Source organism: Apus apus, chromosome 12 (assembly GCF_020740795.1).
Source record: "Apus apus isolate bApuApu2 chromosome 12, bApuApu2.pri.cur, whole genome shotgun sequence".
NCBI classification, from domain to species: domain Eukaryota; kingdom Metazoa; phylum Chordata; class Aves; order Apodiformes; family Apodidae; genus Apus; species Apus apus.
In genome coordinates, this window is record NC_067293.1 from 5,017,269 (window position 1) to 5,040,007 (window position 22,739).

The 22,739-nt window shown below is 53.1% G+C and overlaps 2 protein-coding genes across 2 annotated transcripts; both read left to right on the plus strand.

The window, feature by feature from the left end:
* The first annotated feature begins 2,024 nt into the window (after nucleotides 1–2,024).
* FATE1 (fetal and adult testis expressed 1) lies at nucleotides 2,025–13,067 on the plus strand. Its single transcript, XM_051630093.1, has 7 exons — nucleotides 2,025–2,101; nucleotides 5,206–5,435; nucleotides 5,998–6,161; nucleotides 6,928–7,016; nucleotides 7,942–8,103; nucleotides 10,737–10,815; nucleotides 11,167–13,067. Exons 2-7 carry the CDS (start codon nucleotides 5,240–5,242, stop codon nucleotides 11,296–11,298), a joined length of 822 nt encoding a protein of 273 aa, XP_051486053.1. The 5' UTR covers nucleotides 2,025–2,101; nucleotides 5,206–5,239; the 3' UTR covers nucleotides 11,299–13,067.
* A 2,835-nt stretch (nucleotides 13,068–15,902) lies between these two features.
* Nucleotides 15,903–22,017, plus strand: CNGA2 (cyclic nucleotide gated channel subunit alpha 2). Its single transcript, XM_051630582.1, has 6 exons — nucleotides 15,903–15,991; nucleotides 16,194–16,304; nucleotides 16,800–16,970; nucleotides 19,297–19,404; nucleotides 19,811–19,917; nucleotides 20,594–22,017. The coding sequence occupies exons 1-6, from the start codon at nucleotides 15,903–15,905 to the stop codon at nucleotides 22,015–22,017; spliced, it is 2,010 nt and encodes a 669-aa protein (XP_051486542.1).
* Nucleotides 22,018–22,739: the final 722 nt, after the last annotated feature.

The following is a 22,739-nucleotide window of genomic DNA, read 5'->3' on the forward strand; positions in this document are numbered from 1 at the left end:
TGGCACAGGGAGACTGTGGATGGGCCAAACATCCCCTCTGCCAACACCAAATCTCTCTGTCCTGCCTACCCCCGCTCTTTGGGGCTTTGTCCTGCAGAACAGGTATAGGGGAATGCAAGAGCCCACTGTCCTCCAGGCGCCTCATGAGCAGAGTACTTGGTGGCATGGAGACCTGCTGACAGAGGCAGCTGCAGAGGTGAGAGCTGACTAATTGTACTATGACCTGGGCATGCTGGTGGATTGGCAGTAGGGCCAGATCCTGTTGTGCCTGACCACTGGGTGGCTATGGTGGCAGAGTAGGACAGAGCCAAGTGCTTTGCTGTGGGACCAGAGCGTCCCCTTTTCCTGGGCAGCTGCTTTTGGGATCCAAGCAACAGGGCTGTCCTTTCCCAGTCATGTCTGATGGGTGAAAAAGGGAGCTGTGCTCACCAACCCCCACCCGGAATAGCCCAGAAACTCCCAGCACTGCCACCCCTTGGTGTTCATCCCAGCACCAGTCTCTCCACCAGCACAGAAAGGCTATTGTACCTCCATCAGCTGCCTGCACCCTGCTTGGTCCCAGCCATGCTCTCACAGCAGGTGCCCTCAGCCCAGAGCTGAGCCTTGCCCAGCCTGGCTCTTCCTGGGGCAGGACATGTGGGGTTTGCAGCTGCTGGCACCTTGTCTGTCCCCTCCCAGGCCTTTACTTTGCCTTTTGACCTTAGCAAATCGGGATTATGGGAAGACCTGACAGCCAGCATCAAGGTCAGAGCCTGGAAAAGACCAGAGGGAGACAGAAGGGTGCTCTGCATCCTGTCTTTGATGCTCGATCATTATCCCTGCAGTTTGTATTCTGTAAAACTTGGTATATTTCTGTGCAAAAAAAAAAAAAAAAAGGTATTTATTAAAAAACTCTCACTGTCTGAGTGGCATAAGGTGGCTTTTTCCCACAGGGGGATGTCTCACTGGGCACAGCTGGATTTCCATCTCTTGGGGGTGCCTGGGGCTCAGCTCTGCAGGGTGATGGGGGCAGCTGTGGGATGAAGGCACCAGTACATTCCCCCAGGCACAGAAGCAGCACAGTCCCCAGTGAGGAGGGGACTTTCTTTGGAGATCAGGTGTGTGCTGCTGTGGGGCTGGGAACGAGCCTCACACATCTGACAGGAACCTTTGACTTCCTGGGCATGTGCTGCAATGTCCTGTGGGAACTGGAGGGTGTCCTGGAGCCCTGACCAGTCGGTAGGTGAAGTGCAAAGGGATTTCCTAAGGTCTTTGAGGGGATTTAGGTGCACAAGTTTTCTTGCTGTTCCTCTGTATGCTCCTAAACCTCTTAGATAATCCCCTTTTAAATAGCAAGACTAGGGCAGTGTGGGATTTATTTTAAGCCCTTTCAACACCAGATTTTACGGTCAGGTCTTGGACTCTGTCCCTATTCAGAAGTGTTTAAAACTGTCGTTCATCCCAAACGGATCATTTTATCACTGCGGACTCCACGGAGAGGCAGGAGAGATTAGCTCGGGCACAGCTCGGCCCTTCCATCGCCGCTGTCTCCGCTCCTGCCCGGGCTCCCACGGTGACACGGGGACACGCTGTGGCTGGGACAGCCACGGGCAGCGCCGTTGGGCTGCCAAGAGGAGCAGGACCGAGCTCTCGCCTTGAAGAGCGGGTTGGTTTGCCTGCAAGCATCCCTGGGCTGCGTATGCCTGGGGACAGGGACGGGGCTGAAGAAGCTCCCGGGTTTGCTTCTGTCCGCCCCCCCCCCCTGGGTTTTACCCCTGGCCACTGCAATCCTTTCGCCCCGGCAAACTTCTCACCTTCGTGATCAGCAGCGCTGGGAGGGGCTGACCTGGGGGCGCGGTGCCCGCTGTCCCCGGGCAGGTGTCACGCTAATGAGGCGCAGCTCATTAATCACCCGGGCTGTGGCTTTAAGCGAGGTGGGTGGGTTGTTTGGGCGGGGAGAAAAGAGCGGGGCTGGGCTGCTCGGGAGTTGTGCTGTTCCGGGGGCCGGGCTGTTCGGGCCGGGCTACCGCCCCCGGTACCGCCCCCGGTACCGCCCCCGGCCCAGCTGCCCGCGGGCGCGGCTGGTGACACGTCCGACTGTTGCCTTGGTCTGCCAAAAAAAGTAAGTTGCCCCTCCACACACACACACACACACACACACGCCCTTTCCCCCTTTGCAAGCTGCAGAGCCGGTGGGTGCTGGAGCCGGGGCGCTGCGGGCGGCCCCGCCGGGGGAGCGCGTTGGGCAGCGGGAGGTGCTGGGGCGTCCCTGGGGTGAGCGGCCGCTGCCTCCCGTGAGGGGGCACAGCAGCCCCTCCATGCCCTAGAACCGGCCCCCGGGGGCTGTTTCCCCTCACCCGTGTCCCGCAGCCGGGGTTTCTCAGCGCCCCTGGGGCGGTCGGGGCCGGGCGCGCTGTGCCCGGGATCCCCGGAGCCCTTTGCTGCTCAGCGCCTCTCGAAGCGGGGGGGACCAGGGGGACAGAGGGGTCACCCCAGCTCTGCGTGGCAGGACCTGAGCAGGGTGACAAAAGCCTTTCCTCTCCCTGTTGGACCCTCTCTGCGTGACAAACCCAAGCTGAAGCTCAGCTCCTCTAGCAGAGGGCTGCGCACCCCAACCGGAGAGGTGAAGGGGGGGACCAGGCTGGTACCCCCGCCTGCCTTGTATAGAGCATCCTGGGCTGGGGAGGGGCGGAGAGAGGGAGTTTGTGGGGTTTTTCTCCCCAGGGCAGGTTTTTCCGGCTTGCAACAGTTAAGCCACTCACGGGCTTAGTGCCAGAAATCACCTGTCGCTGCAGCTACACGGAGAAGGGCTGGAGCAGGGACTGAGCAGCAGTCTGCTTCCACCGGCGAGGGGGGGGGGAGTTGTTGGACAGTAGCTAGAAAGAAACCTGAAGAAAGTTCAAGGAGGAAATCCAGCCACTTAAGCATTTGTTTTTTTATGGGTTTCGACAGCTGTTTTTTTTCTTAGTAGCTTAGTCTTTCAGAGCCTGCTTCTTATTCCCCGCCCATCTCTCTGCTCTTTGGGGGCTGCAGGAGTTTCATAGGTGATTAGGAAACGAACCAATCTGCCCTCTCCTGATTTAATGTTATTAATGCATGCTAGTTTCTCGGAGAGCAGGCTGAGAAAGCAACACAGGGTGTTTGCTCCTCTAAAGCACCAAAAATGTCTGGCAGAGAATTCGGTGGTCTCCTTAGTTTTGGACCGTTGGGCTGAGTGATGCAGGTTTCTCCTCGTGGGACTGACACCATTCTGGGACTCTCCCAGGGCTTGTGGTACCATCCAAGGGCTTATTGCCCTCTTCGAGGTTTTGCAGAGCAGCAGGGTGTGTGTTGTGACACCAGGTGTCGCCCATGCCAATGTTGGGTCTGAGCAGGGTGGTGGAGAAGGTGTGGGGCAGCCAGGTGCTGCTGTGCCCCCACACACAGTGTCTCTGGCAGCACCTCTGGGGCAGGCCCAGTTGCAGAGATGGGATCTCATCTCTGTGCAGCTGCAAGCACGAAATCACTGCAGCTGACGCTGGGCAGATTTATGTCTCTTTAATTAGAAGGTTTTTAATGACAGAGGATGAGAGAGCAGATTGAGGCAGGTGATCACTGGAAGTGCTGGTTATTGCAGACGTGGAGCCAGTTCTGCTGCTCTCGTGTACCTGGAGTTACAGGGCCCTGCTGCAGGGAACAGGGCTGATGGCTCAGGAGCTTCACCTCACCTGCTCCTTTGGGCTTTGAGAGGTGGTGCTGCTCCCCAAGGATTACCCTCTCCTCCTCTTCCCTTGGGGATATTCCAGGGGGTGGCAGAGGGCTGGGGCAGGCAAGAGGCTCCAAAGCTCTCTGAGAAGCAGCAGTGAGGGTGGTGGTGAGCAGCCCTGGCTGCTGCTGGCTGGGAGCAGCCTGGTGGGCTGGCAGCACAGGGTCAGAGACCCAGCTGCTAAATATAGTTCCCTGATGTGATCAGAGAAGGCAGGGTCCCTGCACACTCCTGCTCACTTGCCTCCTCCCGTTTCACATTCTTGAGCTGTGAAGAGGAAAACTTCTTCCTAGGGCTGTGCTGGGGCAGGCCACTCCTCTTATGGTGGAGATTCTGACTTGGAAGTGAACGGGGACCTTCTGGGGCATGGGAAGCTCAAAGGGCAGGAGCTGTGCATGCAGGTGGCACATTTGGGATGCTGGGGTCTGCCAGTCTTGGCAGCTCTCACTTATTGGGGTTTTTCTCCTCTGCAGCAGTGTTTTTGGAAAGAGTAAAGGGTGCATATGCTGGGAGCCATGAAGGTGTTTTTGGGGGCTCCTGTCCCAAAAATGTACGTTGATTGCCCTCTGCTCACATCGCTCAGTGAAAGTGTTGGGACATTGTGGCCCCAAGTGCTTCTCAAAGCCCTGGGACTTGGCAAAGGGGAAACTGAGGCACAGGGCAGATGTGCGTCCTAAGCTGCAAAGGCCTTGATAGTGACTGTGTCCCATGTCCTGCTCCCATGACAACTGTTCCCAGGAGCAGTGAAAGCTGGGGACTGTCCTTCCTCAGTGCTGGTCCCTTCCTGGGACAGAGCTGAGCCAGCACTGGCCTGGGGGACCTGACATGTGCTTCTCTTTCCCCTCTGGGAGGATGATTCAGCATCTGGCAGCTTTGCTCAGGGTGCAGTCTGTTCAGCTTGGTGTGGATCACTTGAGATGGGTGCTGGATTGGGTGGGGAATGGGATATGGACCTGAGGGATACTGCAGCGAAACTGTGTATGGAGAAGGAGTTTAGTGCTCAATTTCCCCTGTGATAACCTGGAATCTAGTTAACAAAATGCACATTTTGGTTTTAGAAGACCTAATTTTTTCTTGAAGGTGTATAAACACAAAAATGTGCTCCCAGCTCTCAAAAAGCTTTACTTCTGAGTGCAAAACCATTTGATTTTCACTAGTATTTAGGGTATCCTGAACTGTTCTTCTCCCACAGGTGTGCTGAACAATTGCCCTTTACCTGCTGTCAGTTGAGACAATAGGTGCTAAGCTCATGCTTTGCTCCCAGGACACATAGCAGCCCTGTGCCCTTGTCCCTGCCAGCTGGGCTTCATGGGACACCCCATTCTCCAGGGCAACTCCAACAGTGACTGTCTTTGGGGTTACTTCTGCCTGTATTTTAGCTGTCTTATAGCCCATGTGTTGTCCCTGTGCAGCTGCCACTTTGGAAGAGCTGCTTGCTACCACTTTCACTCAGCTTTCTTTTCCTCTGTTTGAAAACTCAGGGTGCTCAAGCAGTCTGAGGAAATAGAAAATACAATGTGGCCACTTTGGGGACTGGATGTGAACCGAGTCCATTGTGACCTGCTCTTCACAGAAGCCATCAATCAAAGGATGCAGGTTCCCAACAGGCTGAAGGTAGCAGATAGCTTCAGGCCTGTGGATGAGGAGCCAGTGGCAGAGGATGTTCCTCCTTCCTCTCAGATGCACATCCCTGATAGGATTTCTCTTGCAGGTAATGTCCTGGGTTGTCTTTCGGGGTGGCTGAAGGTTGGTGGTGCTCTACAACATCCTGAGAAGTGGGACCCCTTTATGAAGTCAACAATGGTTTGCTCTGCAAGAGGAGAGGACGGGCAGATGTTGTAGTCACCTTTCCTTTGGAAGGTCTGATAGGATGGTGGAGAGATACTTGAGGAGAGGTGGGAAAAGGTGACCAAGAGAAGGCAGGAGGGCCTCCAAAAGGTGAGGAGCAAAATGTGGGGTCATTTCCCTCCACATCTCTTGCAGTTCCTTTTTGGCCTTTAGTAGGCCCTCAGCTTTGGGAAGCAGAGACATATGGCCCTGTCACTTTGAAAAGCAGCTCCCACATTTAACTTTCCTGGAGCAATGTGGTCTGTTGCTTTCCAGTCCATGCCTCTCCAGGCTGTCCTGCCACTCACACCTGTAGGACATGCTTTTTGATGTGCATCAGGTATAACGAGACACAGGGTGGGCTCTCCTGCATGGGTGGATCTCTCTTCTCAGCTGTCCTGAGGACATTCAGGTTGGTTTAATTCTTTCCTCTCTTCTCTCTGTAGAAATACCAGATACCGGTTTGAAACCCGTCGTGCTGAACCAGCAAAGGAAGGTCCCCTCTGTCATGGTGCACATCCCGGACTCCTCAGCACAGCACACCCACCTCAGGGAGCATGTTTTTCTGCGTGGAGCCAACAGATCAGGCTCCCAGAAACGCAAACGATTGGTACCGTATTGGGAGGAGAAGGGTTGTCTGTGGTGGGAAGGGGGAGCAATCCCAGTGCTGGTTTTCTCCAGAGGCCCAAACCAGAATTCATCTTCCAGAGTACTACCTCCTTCCTGGAGGTTCCAGGCATGCTAGGAGTGAGGGTGTAGGGGCGGTGGGATCTTTTTCTGTCCCATAATCAGTACACACCTGCATGCTGGGACATGGGTTCAGCCAGATTGCCGGCTGCAGGAGATTGCTGAGGAAGGTGCAGTCCTCCCACAACCTCTTTCTGCTACTTTTAAAGTCCTTTCACAACCACTGATTCTCCTGGCTGAAGTATGAGACAGAGCTGTTTCAGCTTTGCAGTGTGAAGGGTTCTGATGTCAGAGATGAAAGCAGATATTTATCTTGTGTGAAACTGATTGAAAGAGAGGCCCTTGCCATGGGTGGGCAAAGGCTTGTTTTGGCTGCTGGAGCTGCTGATCTGCCTTCTCAAATGCTTTCACTTCCCTGAGATTCAGGAGCCATTCCCAGATGCATTAGGTTCAGGCTTTTTGATCTGTATAGAGATCAGATCAGCAGGCTCCTTGCTGGTGACCCCTCACTCTGTCCCAGCACGTCTCCAGCATCAGCTCACCAGGTTTGGGGCTCATGGAATGCTCCTACCACTGAGTGCTTTCCCTGTGCTGACAAGCTCCTGCCACTCCAGACCATGTGGGGCACCAGCCTGGGCTGGCCCTGTGCAGGGTCTCTGTGCTAACATGGTTGTGATTGATGCCAACAGGGCCAGCACGGCAGCAGGGTGTGGCAGGAGAGGACCCCAAGTGACTGTGCCCAGCTGGTCTTGCACAGCCCGGGCCAGCACCGTGAACGGTGAGCACAAACCTGGGGCCCTCTGGGGTGGGTGGAAATCAACATCTCCTGTTGTCTATGCTTCTTTGATGCTCTCTGTTGACTGCTCCCCAAAGTGGGGGCGTATCCTACCCTTGCATGAGAGGAACATGGCTTCTGGTGTCAGAGGAGTCTGTGCCAGGCAGTGTTGAAGGCAGCTGTGTTGGTCTCCAGAATGATGAGCTCTCTGCTGAGATGCACATGGGAGACAACATCCCCTCTCCTAGCAGATTGGGAGTGCTCTTGGTCCTTGCCTGGACTTTGGGCCAAGAGGACCTCGCTGCCCTCTCTGGCTTGTCCCAGTTTCTTTGACTCTGCCCATCTTCCTCTCAGTGCTTTTAATGTGCTCTCCTGCTCCAGCACCAGGACGCACATTGCTGTGTGCTGTGGGCAGGTGACCACTGGTAAATGTGGCACCAGGGTTCCACAGGGACAGTTGAACCTTGAGGTACCTTGCAGACAGTTTGGGCTAAGAGCTTTGCAGTTCTTTGAGCACAGATTTGAACAGTAGCATGATCATAGTGATCCATGGCCTTGGGCTCCAGAGTCCCTCCACTGGAGAAATTGTCTCTTGACTTAATCCCAGACCAGAGCCACTTTTTCCCCTAGAAGCCCAGGATTATCCTGGGTGGCAGGGGAGCTGCCTTCTGCAACCTCTGTGAGAGCAGCTGGTGAAGGTCAGGTTATTGCAGACATGGTTGGCTTTGGAGGAGTAGGGTGACTGCCCCTGAGCTGGGGGGCTTCTGCAGGGGGTTCTCCCACCTGGTGACATGGGGCTCTGGGTGCCGATGGGGTTGCTCAGAGATGCTTGGAGCTGCAGAAGGGATGAAAGGCACTGCCAAATGCCAGGCTGTGCCAGTGCTGGATGAGGCCAGGAAGTCACAGGGTGACTGTGTGTGCACCCCAGGCTGGATGTGTCGCTCCCACCGGCGCAGCGGGCTCCGCTCCCCCTCCTTGCAGAGACGGGCAGGATCTACTCCGTGCAGAACATCTTCCAGACCATGTACCACTTGGGCCAAGTGCTCTTCCACCATGTTCAGGACTCTCTGCAAGACCCAGTGGTGTCCAGGTGACTTCAGCTTGTCTTGAGCCTCTTCCCTGTCACTCAGCAAGGACTTGTCTTTACCTGCTAAGACATGAGCTCTGGAAGCTGCAGGCTGCATGGCAGGGGAGCAGGATGGTTCTGCATGGCAACCCCAGACTCTCCTCGCCTGTCCTGCCCACCAGCTCTGGCTGCCCTGTCCCAGAGGCTCCCAGTGCAGCCAGTCTGAGTGTTCCCTGCTAACCCAGCTTCTGTCTCCTGCTCCGCTTAACGTGGCTCCGCCTGGCACCTCCAGGGATCCAGCGTCCCCGGGGATGCTGCTGGGCTCTCGGCTGCTCTTCACTGCTAAGCAAGTGCTAGGTTTTCTGCCTGCCTTGATAGTTTGAAGGAGAGAAATGTGTGAGGGGAATAAAAATCCAGAACAGATGGCCTGACCCTGGTCGTCTCCCTGAGACACCCTCTCCTGCAGGCTCCCAGCACCCTTGGCTGTGTCTTGGTTGCTCTTAATTAACCTTTTCCACAAAGTGCCTGCACTGTGTTACTTGAGCCAGAGCTGATGCCTCTGGCTGGGGTGCAGTGCTCCTGCCTGCTCACTGGAGCAGGTGTGCAGTGACCTCAATCTCTCTGAACGTGCTGGATCAACTATCACCACCACCACACTCTTTATCTGTGCAAGTGCATGTAGCATGTTCAAAGACATCATTGCAGCCTTAAGGTGTCACCACTGCTCTAAGGCTGCTGAGCACCCGGAGGAATGTCTAAATACTTCTAATTCTCCTTCAGCAAGACCTCCAGGCAGAGAGGGAGGAGAGTGAGCATCCATCACTGGTGCTGTCCGTGGCACATCCTGCCTTCCCTCTTCAGTTGCTGCTGAGGTGCAGGCAGCAGAGCTGGCTTCTGTCTGTGGACAATGCAAAATGATATCCTGCTTTTAACCACAGCAGGCTGACTGTCTTCAAATGTAGCTTTTAATTTCATTTATTAGTTTTTGTACAAGTCTGGGCAGATCTAGTTAGTGGCTGTGTAAGACATTTTCCCTCCTCCCGTGAGCAGTGGAGGAGGTTTAGACTGTGGTACCCTGAGAGGTGGTAGCTTGTGGAGCTGCTGTAATGCAGTGAGGTGAGTCCCAGGTCTTGATGTCCCTTTGAATCAAGACACCTTGAAACGTGTTTTCTTGGTACTTTGCATCACTTCAGATGCATATGGTATCTCTTGCATGACATCTTTGTACCCCTGTGCAACAATAAAAATGAAAAAGGGACTGAGCCGAGTTGTTTGTCCTGAAATTTTAATGAAGGAAAGTGTAGCCTGGGCTGGAGACTGGAATCTTTGCCTGGCAGTGGCTGCTTGAAGGCTGTGAGTCATGGAAGAGTAATTTCTAGTCTCTGAAGGGTGTTCACCTGAATCAACTGGGATTTTTCAGTCAAAAGCTGCAGGATGTGTCCCTTTTAAATGGCTCTGTGCTGGGGAAAATTGGATTCTCTTTCTGTTGTGACTTTCATTTTACACTGCAGCTGTGTTATGTGGAGGCATTATCTCACAAATGTATTTTCAATCAGAGATTCACTGAGTCTCTGCATGCTGTTCTGGCTTGTCTTCAGTGAGATCAACAACACGTTGCAAACAGGACGAAGCACCCTCCCTTCCCCAAGGTCTTCAGAGGAGCACTATTAGAAACTTGGTCTGTACAGTCTCAGTGAGTGCCCATGCAAGTCACTGGTGTGCACAGGGGAGATGTGATTATAGAAGAGCTGGTATAGGGCTGGCCCTTGAACAGGGAACCAAAATGGCAGTTTTCCTTTTTCTCACTCTGGCTCTACTTGATTTTGTGGCTTTATTTTGTGGCTTGTAGGTCCTGCAGCCAGGCTATGTCTCCAGGGGATGCCCTGGAGATCCATGGTCTTTGTTGCCTCTGCCAGTGCAGCAGCTAATCCCTTTGTTTCCAGGGATAGAAGAAAGTGGTGCATAATTTGGGTTGTTTATGTTTCAGGTTGCCGGTAAAATTTGCTGTATGAGCAAAAAGTGATAATTTTTAGTTGGGGAGGTGGAGAAATTGAGTTTGTTTTAGCTGGAGATACTGGAAAGAAACAAATGCTCGCCTCAGTAAACACTGTACCCTTTTCTGCTGGCTGATGCACTTGCTCAGATAATTGTCCCCAGCTGATGTCTGCTTCCCACCAGTGGGATCCTCACCTGCTGCTGTAAATGAGATCATCCCTCCATTTCAGCATTGGCCCTGTGATATGTATTTATCTGACTGGCTCTAACGATGATTTATCCAGCCCTCAGTGAATTCCTTTGACTGTAGAGAATGGATGCTTGGTAAATATAAAGCTTTCTCTCTGTTGGATCCCCAAAGAAAAACAAGCATGCTTTTTCCCTGTTGTCTGCCATGGCATGTGCTGTATGTTTTGTTGGGATCACTGTGGGGTACATGGTGGAGGGATGTACATATGCATGATGGGGGTTAAGAAGAGATGAGTAGATGCTGTGCAACTGCTGTTTCCTCCCTCTTGTTGCTGCATCCAGCCAGCACATCCTGGACATGTGCAGGATGCTTGCATGGTTTGATTCCTGGTGGCAAGTGCTGCATGTGCAGGAAGGCAGTTGCACCTCTCAAACAGTGTTGGCCTGTCTGCATCTCTGTTTTTCTTCCCCAGCTCCCAGGAGGCCGGCCCAGCCCCAGAGAGCACCTTGGAGGAGGCTGGGGTGGCTGAGATGGCAGCAATGAGAAAGCAGGTGAGATGAAGGTGAAGAGCTGCAAATGTTTCCTGGGAAAGCCATACAAGGGTGGGCGAGGAGGTCTGTGATAGTTGCACTACAGAAGACAGCCAGACCCCTCCATCTGCTGGCAGTAAAGAGCTCAGATGTTCTTCTGGTGCGAGGGACCTTTTCCTGAAGCATCTGCTCAGGAGCTGAGGTCGTGCTGCTAATTCTCCCACACAAAGATAGCTGCTGCTCTAGAAAAGGAGGACCTGAAGGAGACGGCAGTTCCCATCCCTCCATCCCTTGCAGTCCCATGCCTCCGGGGTGTACTGTGTCCTGTACTTTGCTGCAGGGCTGACAGCAGCCCCACTGCTTCTCTTGCAGTTGATGAAGATCTCGGGGAGGCTCCGTGTGCTGGAGGAGCAGCGCAGCTCCTGGCGGCAGAAGGAGGTCCTGTTCTACTCCGTGCTGATCTCCACCTGCCTCATCAACACGTGGCTCTGGCTGAGGAGATGACTTCCTGTGCCCCGGCCTCCCCTGCCCAGCCCTGGCAGGGTGGGTGAGGGCACCTTTGCTCACGTACCTTGCAGAGAGTAAAACTGTTTCTTCTGAACATGATCTGCTTTTTGCACTGTAGGTCCTTGAGGATCTGTGTCCCTTAGGCCCTGGTGATGATGAAGGTGCCATCCCACTCTGCTGCTCTAGCATCAGAGGTGGGTTAGTGAAACAATGAAGCTGGACCTCATGCCACGAGGGCTGGAGATGGGTGTTGAGGAGAGGTGGGGAATATGGAGTATGGCCCAATAGACATAGTCTCAGGGCTGGGCTCTGGCTGCAAATGCCCTGTATACACCAGCAACCATCTCCTATGTTTGATGGGGTCAGTGCTTGTGTGGGAAGCTGCTGTGAAGGGCCCAGACCTCATAAGAAATTAGTGGCTGCTACAGGTGTCTATCCTGTGTATTACAATGAGAGACCTTCTGCCCCTTGGGCTGTCTGCTAGAGGAGATGCAAAACCAAAGTGTTGTGTGTTTGTGGACGTCACTGCAGCTGTTCCTGTGCCACCATCTCCTTGGCTCCCATCCTGCTGGGGCCAGTAATTCTGTTGCTGAGGTCTAAGCTTATCCAGGAACTTGGCTCTTTCCCAGAGAGATTTCAATGGGAAACCTCTCAGTGGTGACTCTCTGGATTACAAGACTTGGTATCAACAGTGATAGCACCAGACAGGCCATGGAAAATTGCCCATTTGGGCAGCAGTAGATATTTGTTAGATTGCCAATGCCAGAGGGCAGGATCACTGCCACGTCTGCTACCAAGCTGTAATTTCAGTGATGGTGCAAGAACACAGGTGAGGGGGATTCTTGGCCCAGATGCTCTTTAGCTAAAAATACCCAAAACAAACCCACAAAACAAAACCCCAGTTGAACAGCTTTGCTGTTTCTTTCCTTTTGTGGAGTTTAGTATCACCTGGGTCTGAGATGACTTTGAGATGCTTCTGATGGTTCATTCAGCACATCTGCTGGCATTGTGCTTGCAGGCTCTGGGGGTGGGTTTTGGCATGGCCTAACAGGACCTTTCTGTTCCACCTCTAAGTAATTGTAGCTGGATCTGCATGTCATCCAGATGTTCCAGAAGCTTATTTACAAACAAGGATGCTTGGGTGTTTTCTGCCTGCAACTGTGACTGTAAATCTGGCAGCTGGACATTGACTAATAAATAACTGTCCCACAAGTAATTGCAGGTCTGAACGTGTGCCTGAGAGCTGAGCTGAGGAGAGCACTGAGATTTATTGCAGATGAGAGCCAGGTTGGTGTGGTGGGCTTGGTGTGTTGTGCCATGGCAGGGTGTGTGTAAGGGGTGGGAGCACTGGTGCAGGGGTGTTTCCTGGGGTGTGTGGTTTAGGGATGTGGTCAGGGTTGCCAGGGGACCTTACACAAGGGGTCTGTGTAGGGGGGCTGCTGCTGTGTGACTTGTGCCAGAAAAGCAGGGAAATCCTTTGGCTGGCTTCTCTGAGAGGCGCAAATGTGTTTTGGAGGAAGCTTGTGGTTGGTTTGTTTGTTTTTAAAGATGTATTTTAGGGTGAGAAGGGCTGGCCCTTTGGGAGACACATCACCTTCAAAGTATGGATTGAAGGTGTTTGGAGGAGAGGTGATCAAACTCTGTCTGCTCTTAAAGGCTAATTATTGGCAGGTTGTAGGGGATAGAATATGAATTTTACATAAGGTGTAAATCTGGAAATGCTGACCCATAAAATGTATATTGTAATAAAACCCATGTGTTCTGGATTTGTTTCTTCTGCCAACTGTGGAGTCTGATTCTGGTATCCCTGTGGATGGGAACAGGTAATGTTTATTCCCTTGGCAGCAGGTATCCCAGCTGTTGCTGGATGCCTTATCCATGCATACATCTTTCATCAGGTGCTGGATTTCTGACCTCTCCAGAGCTACAGGCTGTTTGGCCTGCTGGTGTAAAACACACATGTCATCTGGATGGAAATATAAAGTGTCTTGTGCAATGTGGTGCTTGAGGGAACTGTGAGGGAGCAGCTCCTGGAGTTTCCATGTTGCTTTTGATGACACCTGTAGGTATGGAGCAAAAGCAGAGGGGGGAAGGGGACACATGCCACTGCTGGTGCTCCTGGTCTGTGATCTGTCTCCCATGCTGGGGTTTATGGTGTGGAGACAAGAGCAGAGTGACACATCCCTCACTGCTGGGTGCTCACCCAATGCTGTCAGCAGCCCTGGCCAAGGCTGCAGAAATTCAGTTTCTTCCTTCAGGCTCTGTGCTCTCCAGGTTTTCAGTGAGATCAGAACAAGTGGAATGTAAGGCTTTGAAGGAGAAAAAAGGTAAACCTTTGAGAGTGAAGGGACTCCCAGTGCTGATGCTTTCAGATCAGTCCTGCTCATGGACTCCATATGCAGGGCAGGGACCAATCCAGCCTCAACCTCAAGGTGCCAGGTGCTGGAGGAAGAGAGTAAAAGTTAACCTCTTCCTTACTGCCTTGGGGACACACACTTCTTTGCTAATGGGTTATTAGAATGGCTTTGTGAATGAAATACCAGGGCAGAAATTGGTGAAAGAAGCATTTCATGATCATCTTCAAACTCTGCAGCTCTCTGACAGGACTCCAGAGCAGCACATTTGGTCTCCTGCTCCCTGAGCATAGGAAGAGGTAACTGGATGGGAGCGTGTTTAAAATGTGGCTACTTCTGCAAATTCCCCATCACAGCAGCAGCTGTGGCCCAGCCTGTGAAGCAGGGAAAGGGTCACCAGCTTGGCTTTTTCCTAGGAGGGGAGCAGAAGCAGGTAGCCCAAGAGGCAATCCCAGTGTGTCCCCTCATGTGGCAAGGCCTGAGCACAGCTGGGGATCTGCTGGTTGCCCTTGTCCCTAGATGAGCAATAACCCTTTCCCAAGGTTTGCTGGGGCCTCAGGAGCTGCTGGACCCAGAGCTGCTTGAGATAACAGCACTTTCCAGCCAGGCTGTGTCCTGAGAGGTGTTTGGGGTCCTTTCAGCCATGGATGAGATGGCAGGGAGAGAAGGGGAAGCGTGGGTAGTGAAACAGGGCATCCCAGAGCAGCCTGTTTCCCTCCTCCCCTTTCATCCTCCCAACACAAAGCGCTGCTATTAACTCCTCTGAAGAGCCTTGGTGCTCAGGGTGTCGAGGATGCTCAGGGGATGGGTGTGCCCTGGTGACGAGACACACACACACACACACACACGTGTGTGTGCATCCTCTCTGCGCACCACGGAGCCCCTCTGCCCCGGCCCGGGTGCTGCCCGGCCACCTCGCCAGCCTCTCGGGGAGAAGGGCAGGGGTTGCAGGCAGCTCCGCGTGTGTCCGCTCGGCTTTGCAGCTCAACACGCGTTTTAAAAGCCCGAGTGCTCCGGAGACAGCCCGGGAAGCTCCTGGGGCAGGGCTGCTCCCCAGCCCCCCTGCTAGCCTGCCCCGGCCAGCAGGCAGGTGTTGAAGGCTCCGCGGGACACCAAGCTTGTAAGTGGACAGTGGTGGCTTCTCAGCGGCTTCTCAGCTGCCGGGGGGAGGTGGGTCCCCTGGGCGGGTGTGACAGTCCCTGCGGGTGCAGTGGTGGATGTTGTCAGCGTGTGCTGGGAGAGGTGTGCGGGGCGCTGCCTTCCCCCGGCAGAGCCCCAGCCCGCGGGTTGTCTCCAGGATCCTGCCTCAGCCGTGCTTTGGGGGCTGTGCCCCGAGGGGAGCTGCTGGGGCAGCCAGAGGGGGAAAACCTGGTCTAGGTAGGGCCGGGCGTTGCCCGTGTGTCCATGCACGTGCAAGTCTGTGTTTCTGTGAGGTGCTTTAGCCCAGTGTGGTCTGTGCCGGGGTGCAGCAGAACAGGAGGGCTGCGTGTGATGCTGGGGCTCAACAAGCCCTGTGGGCATCTTCGACTTTTTAGGGTAACAAACCCCAGTGAAATCCCACGCTTAAGGGCCCCACAGCAGCCTCCATGTATTAATGCAGGTTCTCCTCTGCTACTCTCTGAAATCAGATGGCAGGTCCAGCAGCAGGAACCTCAGCAGGGCTCCTTTTAAATAGCAACCCTTAGAAACCTCCCCTGAGATGGAATTTGTGGTGGGGCTCGCTGGGCAGCCCACGAGCAGTTTGCAGTGCCCTGGGGAAGGAGGGCAGTGTCTTGGGAGCAAACACTTTGTACACGCAAAGTCTACCCTGTGCAACTGCATGACAGCACCTCCCTGCCAGGGCACGACCTCGTGCTCACCCCACTTGTGAGTCTATTTCTTGTCCTTGGGCAGGCAGTGGTGCTGAGAGCCCTGGGCTCCTTGTTATGGCACAAGTCACTGGGGATGCTGTTGCCTCGGCGATGACTGAGGAGCCTGAAGCATGAGAAGAATATCTTTCCTGGGCCACAGGCAGATGTGAGATCCCTCGGGGAGGGTGAAATGCTCTGCAGGACTCACTGCAGCATCAGCTGTGGCTGGTGGTGGAAAACACGGGGGGGCACATCTCATGGGGTTTGGTCCTCTTCCTGTGTTGTGCTGTATCTTGGTGTTCAAACCACATGATGTGTCCTGCATGGTTCTTCTTGTGTTGGTTTTCTTGTAGGTCTCTGGGACAAGGTGTGTGCCTGTGGTCTTCTCACATGGAAGATGATGGCCAAGAGGAACGGTCTGCACAGCTCACCCACCCAAGCCCAAGTGGATGGTGATGCAGCCGGGATGGGGCTCAGCACCAGGAGGTCAGGCTGGTTGCTGTTTTGGTTGAAGGAGGCAGTGGTGGGGCAGGGGAGAGAAGGGCCAGCACAATGGGTCTGCAGGGAGCTGGCATGGGTAGGGCTGTGATGCCAAACCTTAGCTGCCTGCTGCCTCCAGGTCGTCTGGCAGTGGGCAGGTGCCACGATGGCACGGTGTGGCTGTGACCCCCCCTTTTCCCCACTGCAGGACCTGCTCGACCCAGGATGACAGCTCCTCGGAGCTGCAGAGAGGAGCTTCCCAGGATGGAGGGGTGCAGCCAGCTGCCTCTGCTGTCCAAGGCAGGCAAGCCTTGGCCAGGTACCTGTGTGTGTCACCAGCCTGGGGTGAGCCTGAGCCTTTTGTGCCTGGCTTTGACACTAGGGCCTTACATGGGGTCAGGACCCCCTCCTGCTGTATGGCATTCAAGGGCTGCAGGGACCAGTGTCTGTGAATGCTGCTCTGCGTGCCCCAGTGCCCACGCAGGGGGCTGTGGGAGGGCTCCATCTCCTCTGGGGCCCCTTTCCCTTGCAGGCAGCCTCCATCTGCCACAGTTGCCCACACATTCCTTTTTTCCCTGTGGAAATGGCAGCAGGACTGGGGAAGAAGCTGCAGTACTCTGCCAGGATGGGGATCTATTGCTCATACATTCTTGGTCCCATACTGTCACCAGAAGAGAGGAAAAGGGAAATGTCTGGGCTTGAGAGGGAGCTGTGAGAGTTTTCTTTTTAGCTGTAGCCTGCCTGATTCCTCTTGAGATACTGCTTTCTCCTTGCTCCACATACACCTCCTGACTCTGCCTCTCTCCCTGGCCAGGATAGTCCGGCTGGTGCTGCTGCTGAGGGACTGGGCCAGCAAGAGCTTGCACGAGGAGCAGCAAAGGCCAGACCCCTTCCTTGAGCGTTTCCAGGGCCCCGAGCTCCATACGGTGACTGCAGGTGCTGGCAGCAACCTAGATGATGAGGAGACTGAGGAGGAAAACAAGAAGTAAGGTCCCTTCCCTGTGGCCGCAGCCATCCTTGGCTGGAGATCAGCCATGCAGAGTGCATGGGGTCTCCCAGCAGTGATGGTTAATGGAGGTCGATGGGGATGGGAAAGGGGGAGGTAGGATGCAGTGGTGGGAAGGGTCACCTGGCATCTCCAGCCTCTGTCCTGGCAGCTAGCCTGGCTTTGCTGGGTTATTGTGCAGGCAAGCAAGACCTTGTTGTTTGTCCTTGTGGAAAAGACCTGGCCTGTGCCTCATCCACAGGGTCTTCTCTCCCCTGGCCCACTCCCTGGTAGGAAACCCATACTGCCTGGTTTGTGACAGCCAGCAGACCTCCCCGGTTCCAGAGCAGTTCAACACTGGGGTTGGCATTTGGAGGCAGTCCTGGGTCTCCAAAGAGATGCACATTCAGCTTGTGCCTCTGAGGAGCTGGGGACAAGCCAAGGGATGCAGAGTCTCCAACCAGGGGACCGCAGCAAGCACAAACACATGGGATTTGCCAGTCTCATTCATCATCTGCAGGATGAAGGGAGATGAAGGGACTGCATTCACTGCTCATGTCCCCTCCCCGAGCAGACGCTGTGACAGCAGCTTTCTGAAAAGGCTCTTTCAAATCCAGCCCTTTCATCTCCTCAGCTTACACTCCTGGTGAAAAGCAATGACCTGGCTTTTCTTCTGCTGGCTAATTAAAGGGCAAAGCTCACAGACTACTCTGGTCCCTACCATTATACATGGTAATTAAAACACCAAAAAAAATTATTGTTTTCTGGAGGAGAAAAATATCTGAGCCTTGTATCTGGTTCTTTACTAGTCATGGAAAAAAAACATGCTACTCTGCAAGGTTAAGGGGAGCTTGTTAATTATCAGAGGGAGCTGAAGTGTGCCATGAAAGGGCTGCTCAGTGCCAGTGGGCTCCTGGGGAGATGGTGGTAACTTTTGCTGTTTTCTGGGTCCTCAACTCCACAAATAAGGAGAGGCCACATCTGGTACTCTGAATGTGAGCTGTTGTTCATGGCTGTGGGATCCTCCACAGCTGCAGGTTTCAGGAAGAAGCAGATGATTATTTCCTCTTCCTGGGTTAACCCAGAGCTGTGGTTTTCCAAGGCCTGGCCCTGCTGTCAGTGTGATGTCAGTGACTTTGCCCACCTGCTGTGTGCAGCACTGGTGATTTAAAGCTGAAATTATCAATGTAATTAACACTATTACTGGTTTTATTAGTGCTTGTGGGTGTTATAACGGTACTGGCTGGCTGTAGGTGAGTCAGGGCCATCCATGTGTTGGTGCTGTGTGTCCCAGGGAGCAAAAAGTCCTTTTCCCAAAAAAACCCAAACCCATTTATGTTGCACTTCTTGAGCAAAAGACAAGCACTTTTAATGGGGAGGTTGGACCATCTGCTCATCTGTGACTGTACCCAGACTGAATGTGAAGGACTGCTGCTGGCTTTGCTCCTGTCCCCACGGGGTAGGAGACTTCAAGGCAGAGGTTTTGCTTTTGAAGCTGTTAGAAGCAGTGAGGTGGGAATCTGTTGGCAAGTGGGTTGTTTTTTTCCTGTCACTGGAGTGAGTTTTGCATGTTCAAAGCTGGAAGGGAGGGGGAAAAGGGAGGGGGAGAGAGAGTTTTGCCCTACCAGGCTGCTAAGCCTATCAGCCCAGCTGCAGAATTTCTCTTCCCTGGCTTCTCCAGTGAGATGTGGTGGCTGGAGCACACGTCTTATCTCAGAGTCCCAAGATGAGCACTTGGGAGCAGTTCAAAGGCTGGACCCAGGACTGAGCAGACTGCATGTGGGCAGCTTCGAGCAGCCTGGTGATGGCAGCCTTGCAATGCCAGCCACCCCCTGGGCTGCTGCTCTGGGGCTTGGGCATTCCCTCCTGGTGCTCCCACTTATCTGCAGCATGCTCTCCTTCCTGCTCTAATTAACCTTCTCTTAAGATCTGTTTGGCATCAATTCATACCTCATCTGGGAGAGGCAAGGTCATGTAATGAGAAGTTTTCTGATGCATCTTCCATACATCTGTTTCTGGCTCTGTCACCAGGCTGCTGTGGGCCTCGAGGTCACCTGCTTTGCTTTCCATTCCTACAAGTTTCCTCTCCTGGCACATGGCTGAGCCCATTTTGGGGGTTAAAGCAGCTGAAACAGTGCTGGCCACTTTTGCTCAGCTCTGCTGGGAATGGTTTTAGCTTACAGGCTGGCACTGAAGCTGCAGCAATGTTTGAGCCAGTCTAGTGAAAGGGATGAAGGATGTGACCTGGATGGTTCCTTCCAACTCTGTTTGCTGTGTTTAGCTCTTTATTTGTGCATTGCCAGCTCTGGCTTCTCTCTGCTTCCAGGAAAAAGTGGCAGACCTTTGTGGTTGACCCTGCAGGGGACTGGTATTACCGCTGGCTGGCTGTCATCGCAGTTCCTGTCTTTTATAACTGGTGCTTGCTGGTAGCCAGGTGAGCTGGGAGGTTGTAGGGTCCCTGTCTCCTCTGATCTCCTTGTTCACTTGGCTGCTGTGGCTCATCCAGGATCAGACAACTGACACTGGTGGTGCTGGGGCTGGTGGGAACCCAAAGGACAGGGACATCTACTAGCACTGTGACTTCTGCAGTGCAGAGGCAGAGCATCCATCCTCTGGTCCCAGCTGGAAAGACCCGTGTTTTCAGGCTAAAGCTGGCAAGATGCTTTTGGGGGGTGGTTTCAAGATGTTGCTTCACCTAGGCCAAGAAAGGGCAGATTTTTCAGAGAAGTGGGTTTTAATTTCTAGAAGAAGACGGGAAGAGGGGCCAAGCTCTGTTGCCGAGTTGGAGATGATGCAGAGATTTGTTGGTCTCACCACCCTATTTTCTGACCCTTCTCCAGGGCTTGCTTCAGTGACCTGCAAAAGACCTATGTTGTCCTCTGGCTGGTGTTGGACTACATCTCAGACACCATCTACCTTGGGGACACAGTGATCCGCCTGCACACAGGTAAGAAGAGCCAGCACCCTGGCTTGAGACTGCTTTGCTTTAATCCCCTCGAAGGGGAGAGGAGCTGCAAGGGACAGGCCTAATCTCCAGCTCCATTAGAAGGAGGGTTTTATCAACCTTGGCACCCTCTGGTACGAAGCAGTATCCAGAGGAAGAATCTAATTAAAAGATCTGAGAAATGGAGTAAGTTTCCAAATGAAAGATTAATCATCTCAGCTTTCAGTTTCACCTTTGAATAATTGTACCAAATTACCTGCATTACTATTAGTATTCAGGCATAGTTGAAGGTCTGCATCTCTGATTTTGCATCAGTCAGCTAATGAATTATCTACACAGAAAAATGGGAGAATGTAATGTTCCTGGAACGTGGCAGGTGGCTGTATGTTTTCTGTTGGCACTGCAGTAATTCATGATCTGGAGGATGGAAACCTCTGTGTCCCCATTTCTTCATGGCAATGGAGTAAATCCCTAAGTGGTATCTTCGAGTGGCTTTTGCCAGGTGAAGGGCTTGAGTGATAACAAAAAACCTGTCCAAAAGATCGGGTGGATGCCCCTGTGTGTATATATATGTACATATATGCATGGCATTCCGTAAATTGTTTCTCAGAAGGGCTGACAAAGCCTGCAGAAGAGTTGAACGTAAGCCAAGATAATTCTATCATTGCTTCCCTGTTAGGTTTCTTGGAACAGGGTCTCCTGGTTAAGAACCCGAAGAAGCTGCGGGATAACTACATCCCTACCTTACAGTTCAAGCTGGATGTTCTCTCCATCCTGCCCACAGACCTGGTGTACTTTGCTGTGGGGCTGCACTGCCCTGAGCTGCGTTTCAACAGGCTGCTGCGTTTCTCCCGCATGTTTGAGTTCTTTGATAGGACTGAGACCAGAACCAGCCACCCCAACATCTTCCGCATCAGCAATTTGGTTCTTTACATCCTGGTCATCATCCACTGGAATGCGTGTATTTATTACGCCATTTCCAAGGCCATAGGCTTTGGAGAGGACACCTGGGTCTATCCCAATGTCACAGACCCTGAGTATGGCTATCTGACCCGGGAGTATGTCTACTGTCTCTACTGGTCTACATTGACTTTGACTACCATTGGAGAGACCCCTCCCCCTGTGCGTGATGAAGAGTACCTCTTCGTGATCTTTGATTTCCTCATCGGTGTCCTCATATTTGCCACCATTGTGGGGAACGTGGGGTCCATGATATCCAACATGAACGCCACCAGGGCAGAGTTCCAGGCAAAAATTGATGCCATCAAACACTACATGCAGTTCCGCAAGGTGAGCAAAGACATGGAAACCAAAGTCATCAAGTGGTTTGACTACCTGTGGACCAATAAGAAGGCAGTAGACGAACGGGAAGTCCTCAAGAATCTCCCCGATAAGTTAAAGGCAGAGATTGCCATCAACGTTCACCTGGAGACACTGAAGAAGGTGAGGATTTTCCAGGACTGTGAGGCAGGTCTACTGGTGGAGCTGGTGCTGAAGCTTCGCCCTCAGGTATTCAGCCCTGGGGATTACATTTGCCGGAAAGGAGACATTGGGAAGGAGATGTACATCATCAAGGAGGGGAAGCTGGCTGTGGTGGCAGATGATGGAACGACACAGTATGCTTTGCTCACTGCAGGATGCTGTTTTGGTGAGATCAGCATCCTCAACATTAAAGGGAGCAAAATGGGCAACAGACGCACAGCCAACATCCGCAGCTTGGGCTACTCTGACCTCTTCTGCCTGTCAAAGGAAGATCTTATGGAAGCAGTCACAGAGTATCCTGATGCCAAAAAGGTCTTGGAGGAGCGTGGCCGGGAGATCCTGATCAAGGAAGGGCTGCTGGATGAGTCAGCTGCAGAGGCAAGCGCAGAAGAGGTGAGTGTGGAGGAGAAGCTGGACAGGCTGGCCTTGAACCTGGACACACTGCACAGCCGCTTTGGCCGGCTCCTGACAGAGTACAATGAAGCCCAGATGAAGCTCAAGCAGCGCATCACTGCTCTGGAGTCCAAGTTGAGGCAAGAGGATCTGGAAGGCTTTTTCTCTGATAGCTCAGACAGTCTGTCTGAAGATGAGGAGAAAGCTTTGCCTGCTGGGATTCAATGAGGAAGTGCAGAGGTCAGCAAGGTGATGTCTGGCCTTGTGCTGAGACAGTGGTTGCTAGTTCACAAGGCAGGTCCTGTTGTTGCCTTGACAGGCACTTCTCTCAGATCCGTAGCATTGCTGCTGCCACTGCCTTGATGGCAGCTCCTGAGATGGCTCCAAACCAGGTGATTGTCCTAGCTCCTCCTCCAGCCTGTCCATTTTCTCATTGCCTTAATCTGGGGCCTTGAACTTGGATCACTAAAAAGAGGAGAATGGCTAATGCCACTGCTAGCATCTTCTTCCAGCTTCTGCAAAATATTTATGTCCATCACATCTTCTTCTACATTAATGGAATGTGGGACATGTACCTTGCATGGAGGGGTACCTGGACATACTGACCTCCCATGTATGTTGAGGAGATGCACAGTCACAGTGAGCTGAGCCTGGCATGTGCCACCTCCCCATCCCCACTGGAACCAAGGAGGGAGAAGGGCTTCAGAAGATGCTGCATTCCTTGCAGATAACAAAACCAGCCCCAGACAAGAGAGACTAAAACACAAACCACGTATTTACAAACATGTTTTGGGTTCAGCCTTTATAAGTCCCTTCAGGTAAATGGTCTCCACTCAGTGCCTGCAGACACCCAGACTGCACCAAGAGACTCCTTGCCTGCAAGATACCAAAACTCAACTAAGACAGCTCGACCTGTGCCTCACGTCTGCAAATGGGGAGGCTTGTCTGGG